At 39.2% G+C, this 21405-nt stretch overlaps 1 protein-coding gene across 1 annotated transcript in view; it reads right to left on the reverse strand.

Moving 5' to 3' along the window:
* Positions 1-10712: 10712 nt before the first annotated feature.
* The window catches only part of fam20cb (FAM20C golgi associated secretory pathway kinase b), a 147453-nt gene continuing 136760 nt past the window's right edge, over positions 10713-21405 (reverse strand). The window contains exons 7-11 of the mRNA XM_057825731.1: positions 20742-20851; positions 20136-20217; positions 19979-20038; positions 19736-19886; positions 10713-17094 (exon numbers count right to left, since the gene is read on the reverse strand). Coding sequence (XP_057681714.1) covers positions 16984-17094; positions 19736-19886; positions 19979-20038; positions 20136-20217; positions 20742-20851 — 514 coding nt within the window. The 3' untranslated portion in view covers positions 10713-16983. The remainder of the gene's footprint in view (positions 17095-19735; positions 19887-19978; positions 20039-20135; positions 20218-20741; positions 20852-21405) is intronic.

The following is a 21405-nucleotide window of genomic DNA, read 5'->3' on the forward strand; positions in this document are numbered from 1 at the left end:
GTGGTCTTTAGTCACAAACTCAGTGATGGATACCGTAAGCAGTTGTTCGCAGTTATTTTTGTGTAAAATGGTAATGATTTAATGTTTTTTTTTCATTCTCTTTTGTGTTTTTTCATTGCAGGAAATAAATGAAGGTATTACTACAAAAAAAATCATTGCAATTACAAATGCAATAATTTTCTGGGAGAAATTGAACGTTATCTGACAGAATTGCAGGGGCGCCGATACTTTTGGCCAGCAGTGTATATATACTAGTAAATGTACAGGACATTAAAAATGTTTCTGTAGTAATGATATAATGCAAACATTTTAAAAATATTTCCAAGATGTCAAATTATTTAAGAAATAAGTGATGAATACAAATAATAAGAAATGAATAGACTAATAATAACAATCATAATAATAAGTCATGATTAATTTTTTGGTGGAAACAAACAGCCTAATTAAATGCAAGTAAATACAAAGTATTACTGGACTCCTACTTATTTATAAATACCGTATGGCGTTTTGGGCATTTATAAATTTCCATCCATATTGGGAACAATTTGGGGAAGTTTTCCAATGTTGAGATGTTGATAGTTTTGGTGTGGAAGAACTTGACCGAGCCCTGACCTCAACCTCATTAAGTATATCAAGTGAGCCAAACACCAGGCGTCATCCATCATCATTTTGTGGCTTTTCTTGTGGAGTACATGGTTCTCTGTGGTACACAGTCCGAACCGTCTCACAGTAGCTGCTTATCTGAGAGGAAAGGAAAACACTCCTATGAGCCACATCCAAGAAAATTCTGGGTGGTCCGCCACTCTTGCATGGAGCTTTTATGTTTTATTTTGCTTCTTTTTATAGCGTAATCTCTGCTGCTTCTGTGGTTAAAACTGCTAAGATACAAACAACAAACAAATCCTTTGCATCTTTGTATTTCTTTTTCTTAACTCTTTGGAAGGTACAGTTTGTGCGTGTATGCTTTTGTAAGTGTGTGTTTCTGTGTCCACTCTGGCAGACATTTAGTCAACAGCAGGACGTTTTGAAGATGCTATCGGTAATGATCTGTAATGACTGTAAATTGTTTCCGTGTCCAAAAAATAGAGGGGATGTGTATTTTTGAGGGACTCTTAACGGAGCAATTGGAACTGTCCCGTGGGGCCGTCTAAGCGGGGAAAACACCCTGAGGTCTGCAAGGGCCTTTGTGTGTGGGCCCGTTACTGCCGGAACCCACTATGCTTGGATAATTTTGAACAGTAATATTGTGAGTGTATAACAAATTTCTGCACAGAATAAGAGCTTGATGATCCTTGCCTGGGCAGAACTTTTGGTTTCCCTACACCATTTAATGTAGCAAATTCATTCCAAAAGCTGCTTTGGGTGACACCTTGCTACAGATGTGTGTGTAAACCCAAACAGTATCCTTAATGTCATATGTTTGCTCAATGATTTATGAGTTTACACAGAAAATTCCTCATTTTTATAACTATTTGAATCACGATCGTTTGGCTGTAGTAGAGTGGATCTTAACCTTGCTAAAGATGCCTAACCCCACAAGTTTCACATGTGGATTCACCAAACCCTTCAGAATGACAAAATAGAGCATTTTTTTCAACCACATATAAAACCAATATATCTAAGCTAGCAAGCGAATAATTTAGCAAATTCCCAATCAAAATTCTTCTCATTTGACAGCATATTTTATAAACAGGTCAAAATTTGAGACCACGCTACCCATTGGTCTGTTGTATTCCCTCATACCAAGTGCGAGTCAACCTTCCACTGAGCAAATCAGTTCCTCCTCCCATCAGATCAAGGACTAGCAGTTAAATGAAATGGATTAAGCCTGTAAATTGGGAGCAAACCAGTCCAAAATTTGGTTTTAAAAAAGCCGCTTTACATAGATTTAATCAGCGTACAAAAGTAGGGCTCTGCGTTTATTTACCTTCGCCGAACCCCTAAGACTTACTCACCGAACCCCTGGGGTTTGATCGAACCCAGGTTAACCCTTTAACACTGAACGTGTCGGCAGCGACGCGTTTACGCATGTCGTCTTTGAAGCTTCGTCACACTGTAATTACGTCACCCACGTGCCGCTAGATGGTCTCATTTGAAAGTGCGGAAGTTGATGTCCACACCAGTTTTTATTTGAAGTCAATCGACCAAGAAAAACGGGAGATAATGTCATTTGAGTTTTATAGTTTTATTGCACTCATAAATACGCATTAAAACGCTGCATGGACCATGTATCTATCTCCATATTTCCATCATTTCTTGTACTTTTTCAAAACCGAAAGCAGCATAAAAGACTACATATCCCAAGAGCCGTTGTGATTTCAAGAAGGGCGAACCGAATGTGGACATTTTTAATACATTTCCGAGCGAGGCGCCAACTAAGGAAAAGGAGGCATTCGAAGCAAGCAACGGCCGGTTGGATTGAGCGAGCGACTTTGAAATGTGCAGAATGAATCTTAAACTAAATTTAGCGCAAGCTAATGCATTATTTCATTAACTAAAGGAAGAAGATTTAAGAAGTATTTGTCGTTGTTTTCCTGGGATGAGTCGGCGCCTCGGCGAGTAGAAGTGACAGCAGCGCGCAAACGGCGAAAGAGTAGGCTGTGTGACATTGTGTGTGACGCAGCTCCGTGACCTGTTCATGCAGAAGCTTTATTGAGTGTGCAAAAACAAAACAAAACAAAACAAAAACTTTATTGGGTCGTATGCCAGAAAAATTTGAATTGAACTGAACTACTTGTCAATATTTTTGAAAATACTTTTTATCAATGTTATCAATGTTTCAATATATATATTTTTTCTTCACTATAATCTTTTCAATTTTTAAAAAGATGAGTGTTCGAGAAGCTTCATTGCATGTACGTACAGTGGGGAGGACAAGTATTTGATACACTGCCAATGGGTTTTCCCATTGGCAGTGTATCAAATACTTGTTCTTCCCACTGTATATACTTTAGATAGGTGATGGGTATAATACCTAACTCCACAAAGAGATATCCTCCAAACCATTTTTGTGTTAGATGATATACATTATTTTTTTTCTCACTATTTTGCACTATATATGAGCTGTTTTGACCATAGTATGTGTAAAGGCCAAAAACGCCTATGACTATACTTGCTGTTTGTGTTGAATTGTCAAACCTAAAACTATTCAATCTTGTTTTTTCTATTGAATGTTTATCCTAACAAGTTGAATAAATATTATCAAGCTTCAAAACGGATGGTCGAGCATGTTTGGTTGTCAATGGGGCATCAACATTACAAATTTTGAAAACATATTTTGGGATTTTTTTGTCTTTTTGGGTCCAAAATGTGGATTATAATTGGTCAGTTAAGAAAACAACAGTTTGGACATGAAGTTCAAGGTGTCCTTAAAAAAGGGACCCAAGTTGGCCATTGTGAACAATTTTTTCTTTGAAATATAAAGGCAACATCAAATGCATGCAAATTCGGCCAAAATAGGCTTAGGTGTTAAAGGGTTAAGAACCATAGCTGTAGTAGCTATTCCAAACTCTAATTGGCAATTGTTGGGCTTTTAGATACGCTACACAGTGGCGGTTCTTGGATTTTTCTGAAACAGGGGCCATGAAGGGGCCAAGTGTTGCTGCCATCTTTGTTCAGTGTTTGTTTTGCTCAACAAGGCAATGCGCAGATTATCCTGTATGTGGCGGTAAAAACATCTTTGCTTAACACTGTCAAGCATAGATGAACAAGTCAAGTTTGCAACAATTCATATTTAATCATAAGACGTGCAAGTAAGGACACAATACATAGTACAATAATTTTATCAGTTTTTTGAAAAGCCATTTTAAACACGAAAAGCAGCATTAATATTTAACATACTCTAGAATAGGGCTGAACGATATTGGAAAAAAAACTATCATTGCGTTTTTTTTTTTTTGGGGTGGTTTGCGATACATTGCGATATTACTGTATATTGCGATATTAAAACTAGAATTTTCACCAGTTAACTTACATTACTAACATTAGTATTGCGATATACTATTACCAAGACTCCACACATACTTTTTGCATTGGTTGCACTGGTGTGCCTAACTTTTTTTCTTAAGGTGCAATAGCACAAAATGTTGGCGCACCCAAATTTTTCATTGCATCACCTTTAACACCATACTTTTAATCACTCTCCATAAAGTTCATATAATTCATTCATTCATTCAGCTTCTGAACCGGTTATCCTCATGAGGGTCGCGGGGGATACTTATAGCCTATCAAGTTGGTTGCCAGCCAGTCGCAGAGCACATACAGTGAGGAGCGGAAGTTCACCCACTTAGAAAATTGGTAGAATGTGTGAAATTTCAATCATACAAACCGGATTCGGTTGAATTTGGGAAATTGTGTAAAATGTAAATAAAAAACAAAATACAACGATTTGAAAATCCTTCTCAACCCATATTCAATTGAATACACTACAAAGACAGCATAGTTAATGTTTAAACTGATAAACTTAATTGTTTTTTGCCAAATAATAATTAACTTAGAATTTCATGGCTGCAACACGTCCAGTAGAAGTTGGGAAAGATAAAAAATAAAAAATACTGAGAAAGCTGAGAAAAGCTTATCAAACACCTATTTGGAACATCCCACATGAGATCAGGCTAATTGGGAAGAGGTGGGTACCATAAAAGGAGCCTCCCCAAACATGCCCAGTCATTCACAAGCAAGGATGGTGCGAGGTTCACCACTTTGTCCACAACTGTGTGAGAAAATAGTTGAACAGTTTAAGAACATCATTTCTCAAAGCAAAATTGCAAGGAATTTAGGGATTTCAACATCTACGGTCCATAATATCATCAATAGGTTCAGAGAATCTGGTGAAATCAATGCACGTAAGCGCCACGGCCAGAAACCAAGACTAAATGACCGTGACCTTGGATCCCTCAAACGGCACTGCCTTAAAAACCGACATAAGTGTGTAAAGGATATCACCAAATGGGCTAAGGAAAGCTTCAGAAAACCACTGTCAGTAAATACAGTTCGTCACTACATCAGTATGTGCGGGTTAAAACTACCATGCAAAGCAAAAACCGTTATGAACAACATCCAGAAATGCTGCCGGGTTCTCTGGGCCCGAGCTCATGTAAAATGGTCTGATGCACAATGGAAAAGTGTTTTGTGGTTTGATGAGTTTGTTTGAAATTGTTTTTGGAAACACTGGACGTGGTGTCCTCCGGATAAAAGAGGAAGCGGACCATCCGGACTGTTATCAACGCAAAGTTCAAAAGCCAGCATTTATTCAATTCAATTCAATTCAATTTTATTTGTATAGCCCTAAATCACAACAAAGTGGTCTCAAAGGGCTTTGCGGAGGCAATATGATACACAATCAGAAACAGCAAATGAAGCAACAAAGATGAATAAATAAAGTTCAAGTCCTGGGCATCCCCTATCCTTAGACCCTTCATGTCGACAAGGAAAAACTCCAAAAACTCCAGAGTCTTTGGGAGAAAATGAGAAACCTTGGGGAGTACCACAGTCAGGAGAAATCCACTCCCAGGACAGATAGACAGGTAGCACCAGGACTGCTAATGGGAATTAGCAGGCGAAGTTACAGTCCGTAAAGATGCAGTGGAGTAAAGGAACAAGAAGAGGTCCATTTAGCGAGATGAGACAGGGGTAGCAACGAGGACGTTCATCCAGCCAGAGGTCCGGACAGTCAGGAGACTGCAGCTGAAAAATAGCCCCTCCCCAGAGAGCGGGGGGGGGGGGGGGGGGACACCGGGTGACTAGTGATGAAGAGACCAGACAACTAGATATTAACATTGGAAAATAGAAATAAAGTAAGACAAGTGGTAGGTAGAGTGAGAAAAAGGAGATAGAACTCAGTGGCTGTACTTCTCCCAGCATTATAGCTTCTAGTGCAGTTTAGACTAAACTGTGAGTCTACTCCGACTTCAACTAGCCTGACCATAAGCTTTGTCGAATAGGAACGTTTTTAATCTAATCTTAAATGTGCAGACTGTTTCGGCTTTTTTAATATTAGCTGGAAGCAGATTCCATAAAACGGGCTTGGTGGCTAAAGGCTCTAGCTCCGACAGTACTTTTAGAAACCCTGGGAACTACCAGTAGACCTGCATTCTGAGAGCGGAGTATTCTGTTGGGGCAGTATGGAACCAGAGCATCGGTGAGATAAGATGGCCCCAACCCATTAATGGTCTTAACTGTAATAAGGAGGATTTTAAATTTAATTCTAAACTCGACTGGAAGCCATTAGTTCCCATGGCATGGGTGACTTACATTTCTGTGAAGGCAACATAAATGCTGAAAAGTACATACAGATTTTGGAGCAACATATGTTGCCATCCAAGCGACGTCTTTTTCATGGACGCCGCTCCTTATTTCAGCAAGATAATGCCAAGCCACATTCTGCACGTGTTACAACAGCATGACTTCGAAGTAAGAGTCCAGGTTCTCTGCTGGCCCGCTTGCAGTCCAGACCTGTTTCCCATTGAAAATGTGTGGCGCATTATAAAGCGTAAAATACGACAAAGAAGACCCCGGACTGTAGAACAACTGAAGCGGTTCATCAAGCAAGAATCCCACGTGAGAAGCTAAGAGAATTGGTCTGCTCTCTTTCAAAACGTTTATTGAGTGTTATTAAAAGGAAAGGTGATGTAACGAAGTGGTAAACATGCCCTTTCCCAACTTCTACTGCACATGTTGCAGCCATGAAATTCTAAATTAATTATTATTTGAAAAATAAAATTAAGTTTATATGAGTTTGAGCATTAAATATGTTGTCTTTATAGTGTATTCAGTTGAATATAGGTTGAAAAGGATTTTCAAATCGTTGTATTTTGTTTTTATGCCCATTTTACACAATTTCCCAACTTCAACCAAATCCGGTTTGTAGATGCATTTCCACCTATAGGGACATAATCTAAAAAAAAAAAAAAACTCCGGAACTCACACTGTAATGTGCTATGTTCATAAGTATCTGTACCCCTCAGAAAATCAGTGCTAATATTTAGTGCAGAAGATGTTTGCAATTGCAGAGGTCAGACGCGTTCTGTAGTTCTTACCCAGGTTGGTCCATATGGAAACAGGGATTTTGGCCCCCACTGAAGGAATGCTTCGATGGTCAGTAGGGGGGGGGGGCACAGCACGTTATGAGTTACACAACCAGACACTGCTACGATGCAGGCTAACTACTCTTAAAATGTCACACGTTGTGAACATGTGACGGAAATTATTGCACATTTTCGTCTTGTCTCGTCAGACGAAAACTGGCATTCATCTCGTTATGTTTTAGTCTCCCAAAACATGTTTTTAGCCCGTTATCGTCTTGTCATCATCATGACAAAGTATTTGCTGACAAAATATTTTTGATGTCATCATCGTTGACGAAAACAACACTTTTACCGAGTTATTGTAGCGCAGAACTAAGGCAATCTTTGCTGCATATGTGTGATTACAGTGGTATGAAAAAGTATCTGAACCTTTTGGAATTGATCCCATTTCTGCATAAAATCACCATCAAATGTGATCTGATCTTTGTCAAAATCACACGGATGAAAAAGTGTCTGCTTTAACTAAAATCACACAAACATTTATAGGTTTTCATATTTTAATGAGGATACTATGCAAACAATGACAGAAGGGGGAAAAATAATTAAGTGAACCCTCTGCCTAAGGAGACTTAAAGAGCAATAGAAACCAATTTTTACCAAACATTTTAAGTCAAGTGTGTGCCCAATAAGTAAGTGAACCATCACATTTAACAGTTTTTGCCCCCCCCCCTTGGCAGCAATAACTTCAACCAGACGTTTCCTGTAGCTGCAGATCAGTCTGGCACATCGATCAGGACCAGAGGTTGCGCTAGACATTTTTGTTGTCTGTCATTTTGACTGACAGGGTCATAAAAATCCGGTCATAGTCTATTTTTACCCGTCACTTAAATTTTTAAAATGATAATGATGACATATTCAATAGTTTAGTTTTTATTCATTTTTAATTAATATTGTAACGCTTGCTTGGCGGCGAAAAATTAGACACGGAAGTCGTGGTATTTTTCTCCCTTTTTACTCTGCTTACCGCCAACAACTCCGCCCCCAAAGAAAAAGAGGCAACGATATAGACCCCAATCACACACGTCACACAATGATCTTAGTTGTGGTTGTCAGCCCAAAATCTTCTAAATATATATTAAATGCATCTTACCAGATATAAAATGACTACTACATAGTCTGTGGTGATCGTTTGGTGCCCAGATTTCTTGTCGAATTACAGCAGTCCATCTCGCTCTCATCTTCGGGTCTCTCAGAATACAGTAGAACTTAAGTCTCTCCGTCTATCTTCTCTGTTACAGCAACCAACCGCCACACACGCCTTCGCCATTTTGATTATTAATATTAACGAGCAGAAAAACACGCCGTAATAGGAGGCATGTACGTAGCGGTAATGTGTAAAGATGATGATATGGCGGCTCCAGTCAGGGGGGCGGAGTTGTGACGTCATGTGATTGGGGTCTATACACAGGTGGCAATCTTGTCCATCAATTGGATGACACATTGGCACACCGGGTGCACCAATAAGAACCTCGCGTTGATGTGTCAATCACGGTGCCGCCGCCAGACCCCGGTGACGCTACAATATTCTGACAGAAGAGCCAACGACGTCATGCATTAAGAGAGACAATAGCTAATTAATATGCTAACTCGCCACCCTGTGGTCTGGGGTGTGAATTGCAACCTGTCAAAATGACAGACGGACTTCAGCTTTTTCCGTCATCATTTTAAAAAACCGGTCAACGACGGAAAATATCCGGTTAACGCGACCCCTGATCAGGACTAATCTTGGCCAATTCTTCTCTACAAAACTGTTGTCGTTCAGTCAGATTCCTGGGATGTCTGGCATGAATCGCTGACTTTAGGTCATGCCACAGCATCTCAATGGGGTTCAAGTCGTGTGTTTTGTTCTTCTGAAACTATTCTGAAGTTGATTTACTTCTGTGTTTTGGATCATTGTCTTGTTGTGGCATCCATCCTTTTTTTTAGCTTCAACTGTCTGACAGGCGGCCTCAGGTTTTCCTGCAAAACATCCTGATAAACCTTTAAATCCATTCTTCCAAAAATGATTGCATGTTGTCCAGGCCCTGAGGCATCAAAACAGCCCCAAATAATGATGCTCCTTCCACCATGCTTCACGGTGGGGATAAGGTGTTGATGTTGGTGAGCTATTCCGTTTTTGCTCCACACATGACATTGTGTGTTACTCCCAAACAATTAAACGTTGGTTTCATCAGTCCACAAAATATTATGCCAAACTTCTGTGGAGTGTCCAAGTGCCTTTTTGCGAACAGTAAATGAGCAACAATGTTTTTTTATAGACAGCATTGGCTTCCTCCGTGGAGTCTTCCCCTTTACAACATTCTTGGCCATAGTTTTACATGTAGTTGTGCGCACATAGATATTGGACTGTGCCAGCGATTTCTGTAAGTCTTTAGCATACACTCTAGGGTTCTTTTTTTTACCTCTCTGAGTATTCTGCGCTTAACTCAACGTCATCTTTGGGGGAGAAGCAACAGTGCCAACTCTATCCATTTGTAGACAACTTCTTTAACTGTCTATTGATGAACATCCAGACTTTTGGAGATGGTTTTGTATCCTTTCCCAGCTTTATACAAATCAACAATCCTTGATCGCAGGTCTTCAGACAGCTCTTGTGACCGAGCCATGGTGCACATCAGACAATGCTTCTCGTCAAGACAATTCTGATCAGGTTTGTGTTTTATAGTGGGCAGGGCAGCTTTACACCACTCATCAGTGATTGGGCACACACGACTTAAAATGTTTGGTAAAAATTGGTTTCAATTGCTCTTTAAGTCTGCTTAGGCAGAGGGTTCACTTACTTATTTTTCCCCCTTCTGTCATTGTTTACATATTATCCTCATTAATATATGAAAACCTACAAATGTTTGGGTGGTTTTAGTTAAAGCAGACACTGTATTTTCATCCGTGTGATTTTGACAAAGATAAGTTCACATTTGATGGTGATTTTATGCAGAAATGTGAGAAATTCCAGGATTCAAGGTTCAGATACTTTTCATACTACTGTATATGGTACATTTGCATTTCAATCTATGCATAACATCCTTAGTTACATTGGGACATGATCATAAAGCAGTGTTTTTCAACCCCTATGCAATGATAGTTCATCAGGAATCCAACGGGAAACATTTTTACCAAAAATATATTTACATTAAAATACTACTTTACCAAAACAAGCTCAACCAAAGTGATCTAGACTTGTTTGTATCACGTTTCACCCACTAGAATGTGAAGGTCGTGCAGTGGTCCCTTGAGCCATGAATGGAGGAGGCCAAACAGGTGACAACCATCAGAGAGCGACCAGAGGACAACTAATCGTTGCAGCTAGCCGCAGACAGAGGAAGCATCGTCATGGGAACGAGTCATGGCGATAGTTATCAGATCTCACCTTGAACTGACTCGCTTCCCTGCAATGATTAACGAAAACAAGATTAAGGCCAACATTGAGGCAACAGCGCCCAAGCTGTTAAAAACATCCCAAATACTTTATTACCCATAAGGCACCCTCACTGTCTGATATAGGAGGATACTTTAAAACCACTTGAAATCACTTGAAAGTTTTCCCCATTTTTTGTGATAGCAATATAATAAATGCTGCAAAGAATGCAAGACTTCGGATTCTGCGATTTTCTTTTTATTGCACTTCAACCATGATGCAAAAGAATGGAACAAAAAAATTTCCACAGAAAAAAAATTCTGATGATGAATAACTGTTTGAACATATTGTATGTTCTCCGTGGATTCAGTCACGCACACGCACCTCACACGCACGCACACTGTATCGACACAGGACTTTATAAAATCTTTTATACAACAAATCGAATGAGAACACACACACACAAAGACCTCTCCATCTTATCTGTACTAGGAGAAGTTGAAAACTATCAGCTGTATGAAACCAGACATTCAAGTTTCTATCATTGCACAGGCACTAGATTTTCCTATGGTATATATTAAATTTGAGCCAATGACAGAACAATCAGCTCGTCCAACAGCTCAGCCGTCAAAGCTGCTGTTCAAGAATTACATGTACAACCCGCAAAAATAATCTCTTGATGACAGCAACATTAGGACGTTAATTATATTACAAAGAAACATTAACACAAATTGATTTGTGTAACATTTGGATTTTTGGTACCATAACTAATCATTAACATTCACCGGCCACAATATTAAGTCCACTTATGTGCAATATAAGATCAAAAATTCTGCTTTTACAAAGATAATCTGTTTTTTTTGTTGTTGTAATACAACAGCTAACGGCACTGTAACACACAGGAAGGTATTGCACGTTTAATCATTTTTAGTTTAATGCAGGGGATCCAGAATATTTGAAAACTCCTCAATATGATACAGTGCTGTTGTGAGCCAAAATTTGCAAATTGTGAAATAAATACCTCTCTGACAGTACAAGTGCCATGATACAAACAGGCATTATCATCTTATATCAGGGGTCAGCAACCCATGACCCTGGAGCCACTTGCTGTTATTTGAACCTTCTGATGCCAGTCAGTTTTGAATTAAATGAATGAATATTTGTTTGAAATTTATTCTGGCATTTGCGAGATTCAACAATAAAGTTTAACTTCCCTATAAAAGGCAAATCAAGTCAATTCTTTTCTCAATGCTTTGTGTGTTTGTTAACAGAACACTCACGCGAGGCATGAATTCACCAACTACGTAAAGTCATGGTTGTGACTCGGAAGTCTTTGCGCTATACGTAGGCGCTCGGACTTGTGAGTCCATCTTCCAAGTAGCAGAGGTGGAATTTAACGAAGAAAAAGAACTTAAAGTGCATGTGACACGAAAAAGCATGTTTATTTCATAATGTATTTTATGCTCCTGAATGATATGGACCGCTTGGATGTGTGTGGAAGCGATTGTTATATTTATTTAGTTTTTTGAATCCCGCGCCATGAAAATGAGTGACTTCCGGCTTCGGTCTTGCATTGAGGAGGAGGGCGCTGTGACGTGTACGGTAGAAGACGTCCTCTTCACTATACAGCGTACTGTTGTGTATGGGGATGAAGGATTCAGCTGATTTTGCGGATTAATGCGTTTATTTTCGCATCACGCCAGCCAAACGGCTGCAGAAAAATCATTCTGTATGAGGGAGAGGCGTATGCGCCCTTTTTGGAGTTTCAAAAGGTTCCCATTCACCGTGGATATTGACCAAGCCCTACTACTGTGGGACCATTGGACTTACGAGGAAGTGAGTAAACATTTTGTTTTGTATTATGTCAAATACGAATACAGCGATTACAAAGTAAACACTACAAACTTTCTTTAAATAAAGGACTACTTACATTTGATCATTGATAGGCATGTAAAAAGCCCTCCTCATGCACATTAGCAGCATGTTAGCTGCACAACAACTGCAGCCACCCTCCTCTGGGGAACGAATTGTAAATTGCTCTCCGCCGGGCGGTTTGCCGATCCACGAAGACAATTGACAGCCCAGTCGTCATGTCAAATAATTGAGGCTAATTATGTGTGATTTTCCGCTTCGAAGACTTTGAAACATCACTCGGTTCGGGTTAGCATGTCGGCTAGCTGTCACGTCTTTTGGTTTGTGTACATTCTCCGAAGCCGGGGAAGGGAAATGACATATGTCCGATTTAGGTGTCATAAAATATCGTTCGGGAGGTGCGACAGTAGAGGTGAAGTCGACAGTTTTGACCATTATGGAGTAATTTTGCCATGTCTGAATGCCTGAATAAATGTATTTTTATTATTTCATATTCCATTTAGCACAAGACTGTTATCTGTCATGACCATGCCATTTATTTAGCAATTGGGGAAAATACTTAGATAAAAAGAATATCCTGTAAAAATATTGACGTAAAGAGACAGAAACAATGACATTTTGCAGCTCTCTTCGTCGCGTTTTCCTCGTTGTGAATAGTTCCCCCTCGATGGGCTGACTGGTCCTTCTCAAGCCAATTATATAGCTATTGGGGAAAAATACTTGGATAAAAAGAATATCCTGTAAAAATATTGGGGTAGAGAGACTGAAACAATGACATTTTGCGGCTCTCTTCGTCGCGTTTTCCTCGTTCTGAATAATTCCCCCTCAATGGGCTGAATAGTAAAACCGATGAGCCCAGTCTACCGCTGACGTCATCCACCTGTTGGGGACGCTAAAGCCCTATAATGGTAGGCGTGGCTAACCGGCAGATTAAAAGACTAATTTCTCGTCATCTGCGCTTTGCTAAATTGTTGTATACAGTCGAATCGTCTCAAAATATGATTCTAATTCACATAATAATGCTATTTAAGACTTTTTTTCTCATGTCGTATGCTCTTTAAGTAAAGTACAGATTCACAAAAATATACTTGAGTACAAATATGAAGAGGCACTTTTAACTTTTTACCACACTACATTTTACAGCAGGTATCTGTACTTCTTATTCCATACTTTTCAAATTGTCACCTTCGTTCCACATTAATTTTGTTTGTTTTCTTTTTTTCTCATTGTGAATTGATAATTTCAATAATTTTCATGCCTGAGGCGCAATCGATAAGCCCCGTGCAACTATACCGTAACGAAGCACGAGAGGCAACAACACGAGAACAAGCAAGATTAGGCAGGTGAACAATACCATTGACCGATAAAAAACACCTCATTCTATTACTGGTATGGTACGGTGGCGGTATGCACCTGATAGTTGCTTGCAATCTGCCTTTAAGCTAAATTTTGAGTTTTTGAGCTTCTGTTTAGGGTGCAGTCAATTTTTTTGCTTGTTTTTTCAATTCTCAAGTCAATGCATTTTCATGTTCTTTCTTTCAATATTGACTTATCTCTGTATGTATGTATGTATGTATGTATGAATAGATAGATACGTATATTACCGTATTGGCCTGAATATAAGACGGCCCTGACTAGAAGACGACCCCCTCTTTTTCAAGACTTAAGTTTGAGAAAAGACTTTTTGAACACCAAATTAATTTTTATACAGAAAATAATTACAGTGCATCCGAAACAAATGATTATAACAATATAGTTGAGAGAAAAAGCATGTTATTTTGCCTCATTCAAATCTTTATATCTGAAAATTTAAATATGTAAACTAAAGTGCAATCACATTCGTAAATGGATGGCTTCTGGTTTTTGAAATGTAAATAAACCAATCATTTGTGATAAAACAACAAAACTGCAATAACTGCATTAACCATCAAAGTGAAGTCTAACTGTAACTGTAGTCTTGAAACAAATCTGAATAAGGAAAAAAAAACATTGCCATAAAATAATGCAAACTGGTTAAACTTGAGAGAAGCTGAGATCTGTCATGACAGAACATCACTTCAATGATATCTGGCGCCATCTAGCGTTGTGAATGGAGAGAGTAGCTGAGATCTGTCATGACAGAACATCGCTTCAATGATATCTGGCGCCATCTAGTCTCGTGAATGGGTATAATGTCCAGACCGCGAATATAAGACGACCCCCTCTTTTTCAGTCTTATTTCAATGCAAAAAACACTGTCTTATATTCGGGCTAATACGGTACATTTTTGCATCGGGAGAAAATAGCAAGTACTTTTATTTGGGTAAATATTTTCTGAGATACTTTTACTTTTACTAAAGTAGTTTTTTGCACCTATATCTGTACTTGTACTTACCGTACTATAAGGTGCACCTGACTATAAGCCGTCACCAGCCAAATTTGGCATGAAAACGGCATTTGATCATAGATAAGCCTCATTGGACTATCGTCCAATGTCCTCACTGTATTATGGGATATTTACACCAAAATATATTAACTGGTAACACTTTATTTAACAGTGGCATCATAAGACTGTCATAAAACCAAATGAACCAACATGAAGCTTTGAACCAATAGGCTGCAAAGCTTCATTGCTTCAAGAAGCTTCATTTGGCCATCACTGCTCCCTTGGGGGAGACAGTCAAGCTCTACTTCCACCTTCTGTCAACACTGTTGTTTTCCAGCATGCCTCCTAGCATGCATTGCAGCGCTACAGATGTAAATAACAATCAAAATTCATGTTATGTGCTAATTATTTCCTCAGTTACTGTTCCAGTTGTTTCATCAATTGCTAGTTATGCTATTTAGAAACACTTTATTTGACAGTGGGCCGTAATACTGTCATTAGACAATCATAATTATGACATGACACTGTCATGAGCATTAATGACTGCTTATAACAGATGTCATTTAGTGTTATCTGGGAAATTATCTCACTTTTTAATGGATGTAAAAGATCCAAGCTGGACACAAATGGAAACAGTGACATAAATTACCGGATGACACCTAATGACACCCGTCTCAAGCATTCAGTAATGCCCGTGATAGTGTCATGTCATAATTACGACTGTCTTATGACAGTCTAATGACGCAGCTGTCACACATTAGGAGGGGTTTTAATACAAAATATTAAAACTTGTTATAAAACTTGTGCTCAAATTTTTTAAGAACTACAAGTCTTTCTATGTGTGGATCCCTTAAACAGAAAGAATGTTAACAATGTTAATGCCCTCTTGTGGATTTATTGTGATAATAAACAAGTACATTACTTTTGTACAGTATGTTGAATGTTTATGTCCGTCTTGTGTCTTATATTTCCATTCCAACAATAATTTACGGAAAACTATGGCATATTTTAGAGATGGTTTGAATTGCGATTAATTAATTTTTAAGCTGTGATTAACTTGATTTAAAATTTCAATCGTTTGCCAGCCCTATAATGGCAATATTTTGAGTTATTTTGAGGGGAAAATAAATTAACTCTATAATATATGCTGCACACAAACTACTTTTCATTGCGTCAAAGTGACATTTTGTCAGTGTTGTCCTATGAAAAGATCTACTTAAATATCTGCAGAACTTCGAGGGTTGTACTCACTTTTGTGATACACTGTAAGACTTGTCTAGACATTTAAGACCCCGCGGATACCCTGTCAATATACATATTAACAGTTAAAATGATGCAAACATTTCCTTTGTCAAAGTCTGCGTGCGGATCCCACTGTTGTCTTTTCTGTGGAAACTGGGTGGAAATGGCTCTTTGTGTTTTAAGGGTTGCTGACCCCTCTCTTATATAAAAGCAGATATCTGACACAACCCTTTGACTGGGACTTATCACAATGAGCAAATGTTCCTAATATTGTGGCTGGTGTTTACAAGTGATGAAAACAAGACAGCAGTTAGGAGTGACACCACCTCAAGTGTAAACATTTTCTTTCCTGACCTTCAAACTGCTTGTTTTGCAAACAACAATTTCGCCCTCTTGTGGCGTAAATAAGAACATACACCACTGTTATGTTATTTTTGAGCCTGATTTATGAACTCTTTGATTTTAAACAATAAATATGATTTTTCAATAAATACTCTCTTAAGGATATTTACTGTCAATGTTAATGGATGAATTCAGGAGTTAACCTGCACTCCAATTTCAATTATTTTAAACCCCTTTGGTAGAATATAAAACAATAGATAAATCTTTTACTGTAAACACAACTGATTTTTTCAATCTTTAAAATGACAACAAGAAAATCAGGTCCTTGTTCAGGGCAACTAAACCAAACGCTTGTGATGTCATCGGTATATGTAGAAACACATTTGTCAGCTTGGAGAGTTTCAACGAGTTCCTTAGAATTCACTGAATTCAAGAAAAGGTCCAGAAGCAGACAAAGACAAGGCGTCTCTTACAAGACTTTCACAGTCTGCTAGCACTGCAGTGGGTCAGTCAAGCTGCCGTGATACTATCCAACGCTCAGGTGAGAGTCAGGTCACATTTCATAGGCCGGCCAACCTAGGATGCGCATTTTGTCACCTGCGTCAAGTTTTGTTGCCACCAGTAGCTTCTAACTTTCAGGAGTGAAAGCCTTCACTTAGTACTGGAGGCAATTTAAATCCTCCGAGCCCCAGTCCTATCCTTCGTTGAAGTTCCCAGACCAGCTACCTCCTTCTCGGCCCACTGTGCTCTGTCCATTGACTCCCTTGGAGGTCGTCTTCCACCACGTAACTGTAGCCCTCCTTTTCGATGCATTCACTCACCACCTGCAAAACCTGCACCAGACACACAGGGATGCCAAATGTTTAATGTGAATACAGCAGATCATTCTTGTCTTAATTGTAGTTAATTGTAGTATTGCTGTAGTAGTGTTTTTTTTTTTTTTCCCCCAGTATCTGAGCCTTTTGGAATTTCTCACATTTCTGCATAAAATCACCACCAAATGTGATCTGATCTTTGTCGAAATCACACAGATGAAAAAACAGTGTATTCTTTAACTAAAACCACCCAAACGTTTATAGGTTTTCATATTTTAATGAGGATAGTATGCAAACAATGACAGAAGGGGTAACAATAAGAAAGTGAACCATCACATTTAATATTTTGTTATATTATTTATTTTTTGCCACCCTTTGGCAGCAATAACTTCAACCAGACGCTTCCTGTAGCTGCAGATCAGACTGGCACATCGATCAGGACTAATCTTGGCCCATTCTTCTTTACAAAACTGCTGTAGTTCAGTCAGATTCCTGAGATGTCTGGGATAAATCGCTGTCTTTAGGTCATGCCAGCATCTCAGGTCAGCATCTCAATGGGGTTCAATTCTGGACTTTGACTTAGCCGCTCCAGAACATGCATTTTGTTCTTCTGAAACCATTCTGAAGTTGATTTACTTCTGTGTTTTGGATCAGCATCCATCCTCTTTTTAGCTGCAACTGTCTGACAGACGGCCTTAGGTTTTCCTGAAAAACGTCCTGATGAATTTTGAATTCATGCTTCCATTAATGATTGCATGTTATCCAGGCCCTGAGGCAGTGAAACTGCCCCTAGTCATGATGCTCTCTCCACCATGCTTCATGGTGGAGATGAGGTGTTGATATCGGTGAGCTGTTCCATTTTTCCTCCACACATGACGTTGCGTGTTACTCCCAAACAATTCAACTTTGGTTTCATCAGTCCACAAAATATTTTGCCAAAACTTCTATGGAGTGTTCAAGTGCCTTTTTGCGGAAATTAAACGAGCAAAAATGTTTTTTTTTTTTTTTAAACAGCAGTGGCTTCCTCCGTGGAATCCTCCCATGATCACCGTTCTTGGCCATAGTTTTACATATAGTTGATGTGTGCACATAGATATTGGACTGTGCCAGTGATTTCTGTAAGTCTTTAGCAGAAACTCAAGGGGTTCTTTTTTACCCCTCTGAGTATTCTGTGCTGAACTCTTGGCGTCATCTCTGGTGGACGGCCACTCCTTGGGAGAGAAGCAACAGTGCCAAACTCTCTCTATTTGTAGACAACTTCTCTGACTGCTGATTGATGAACATCCAGACTTTTAGAGATGGTTTTGTATCCTTTACGAGCTTTATGCAAATCAACAATCCTTGATCGCAAATCTTCAGACAGCTCTTTTGACCGAGCCATGATGCACATCAGGCAAGGCTCCTTTTCAAGACAAGTCTTACCAGGTGTGTGTTTTATAGTGGGCAGGGCAGCTTTAAACCACTCATCTGTTATTGGGCAGTGGGCACACACCTGACTTAAATTGTTTGATAAAAATTGGTTTCAATTGCTCTTTAAGTCTTGAAGGAGTACCTTTTCTCGTAGGCACCGTCTAACTGTTTGCATTACTCTAACATACCCAATATAGAATAAATAGCACTTATACCATAATTAAAGGAAAACAAGCAGAATATAGGGCATAAGAGATAAACGATGCCTTTTTATCACAGAAGCCCAGCGCGTGCGTCATACAACTAACTGAGCAAGATGGACACTGACAAGCCCACATCTGTACCACCAAGTCTCGCAATCAGATCTCCCGGACAGACCAAGACAAATGGTGGGACAGTCTGTCCTTACGCAAGGAACACAGGAGAACGCCCGATATCCAACTGATAACACGACTGACAGACTCGAAGAGCCCCGTTGACGCTGAGGTGGCAAAATCCACATCCTCGTTGCCCGGACAACAATAACCCCTGAATCCTCCTGTCCAATCCACAAACAGACAATAATCGCAAACTCACCCTTCTTCCTGCTCACGGCCCGCCCCGCGAGAGCCTTCAAAAGACTCAATGTTTAACTAAGTGTTGTCATTTTTCTCGGAAACTTTATAATAGGGTGACCTTGCCTCCCCGCCTGAGTGTTTTCTGTTTCGCCTTGCCGTTTTGATCTCTGTCGACCTGAATAAATTGTTTTCAGCGAGCCTTCTTTAAACCTTTCAAAATGAAGCCAGTACAAAAGGCTAAGACTAAGGCAAACGTGAGTTTGCTCTTCTGGCCGGATTGCCGGGCCCCCCCCCCGACCTTGACCGTTGGATCTGCGGCAGTGTGGGTTCGGCAGGCGGGATTCCGGCAATCTGGCTAGAAGGTCAGATTCCTTCAGTCTCTTTAGGCAGGGGGTTCACTTAATTATTTTCCCCCTTCTGTCATTGTTTGCACACTATCCTCATTAAAATATGAAAACCTGTTTAGGTGGTTTTAGTTAAAGCAGACACTGTTTTCTTTATCTGTGTGATTTTGACAAAGATCAGATCACATTTTATGGTGACTTTATGCAGAAATGTGAGAAATGTCGAAAGGTTCAGATAATTTTTCATACCACAGTACACAGTATAACTATTGTATATGACTATATACGGAGCGGATGAAAAGTGACAATGCAGTGATTAATTCAAAAGAGTACGCATAAAGTGCTGACCTGGCGGAGCCGCCGGTCCATAGCGTCCAGGTGTGGCTGGATGAGGATGGGACTGAGCCGGTCCCTCACCAGGGATTCTGCCACTAGCGTGGACAGCTTGTATTCCTCCTTAGCCAGCAGCTGCAGTCGCAAGTGGGTCGACTTGCGTATCCTGCACAAAATCAAGGCAATTACCTCAAGTGCACACTAATACACACACACGTGCACGCACACAGACTTCCTCCAGAAATTCTCAAATTTCACCTGCAGCACTGAGTCAGTGGCACGAGGATGGACTTTTCATCATGGGAGTGTTTTCCAAAACTACACAAAGACAAAAAAAGTATTAGATTCATACAATTTTGACTACCTCTCCTGCTGAAGCAACATTAACATGATGAGTGACAATGTAACTTCTCACCCCCTGCCATTGTCCAGGTGGATGATGAATGTCTCGTTTCCAAACTTTTCAAATGTCTCGTAATGATGCCTATCCATGTTTCCTGTCAGCAAATGGGAGAGGATTTTAGAAACAAATGTGCATTTACAGAGCAATACGCATCTATAAAATATGAAGGAAAACTTCAAAATTTCAATCGTTAAATTAGCAATAAAACAAACCCATACAGTGGGGCAAATAAGTATTTAGTCAACCACCAATTGTGCAGGTTCTCCTACTTGAAAAGATTAGAGAGGCCTGTAATTGTCAACATGGGTAAACCTCAGCCATGAGAGACAGAATGTGGAAAAAAAATCAAAAAATCACATTGTTTGATTTTTAAATAATTTATTTCCAAATTAGAGTGGAAAATAAGTATTTGGTCACCTACAAACAAGCAAGATTTCTGGCTGTCAAAGAGGTCTAACTTCTTCTAACGAGTCGATTCATTAAGCCACCATTAATACAAATAGTGTGTTCTGGTTAATTTTGCATTGTTGATATGAGAATTTAACAAAACAATTAATAATTTTCCCTGCACGTTCTCTGATAATGCATTCCCTTAATAATATATGAATTCCAACTGACCCATGAGGAAGTCAAAGATGGTCATGTCCATGATGTCCAGAAGTCTTGTTCCGCTATCATACGGCGGCGTCTGTTTGACCTCCTCGCAGTAGTCGGGATCAACTTCCCATCTGAGTATCAAAGAAAGAAAACTAAAGTTAAAATGAAAAAAAAAAAAATCATTTGACTGAAACTTTTATTTATTTTTTAAAAAATGCTGGGGTGACATTCGAGGTGCTTATTCCAGTGAAGATAAATTGACTTATTTTCAGTACCAGAATTTTTTAACTATAAGCCACTACTTTTTCCCTCATTTTGAATCCTGCGGCTTATAGCCCTTTGCAGCTTATTTGATGATTTATTTAGTTTAATAGGTAACACTTTATTTGACAGCGGCAACATAAAACTGCCATACGACCGTCATAATTATGACATGACACTATCATGTGCATTAATGAATGCATATGACAGATTTTATTAAAGTGTCATCGGGTGTCAACTCCATTTATGTCCTCCTTGGATTTTTTACATCCATTCAAAAGTGAGATAATTTGCCAAATGACATCTGTCATAAGCATTCATTAATGCTCATGGCAGTGTCATGTCATGAAGAAAAAAGACCATAATGAATGACTCATTTCACATCAATACCGACAAAAAAAGTACAAAAGATTTGGAGGAAAAT

The sequence above is a fragment of the Corythoichthys intestinalis genome, chromosome 21 (genome assembly GCF_030265065.1).
Source record: "Corythoichthys intestinalis isolate RoL2023-P3 chromosome 21, ASM3026506v1, whole genome shotgun sequence".
In the NCBI taxonomy this organism is placed as follows: Eukaryota; Metazoa; Chordata; class Actinopteri; order Syngnathiformes; family Syngnathidae; genus Corythoichthys; species Corythoichthys intestinalis.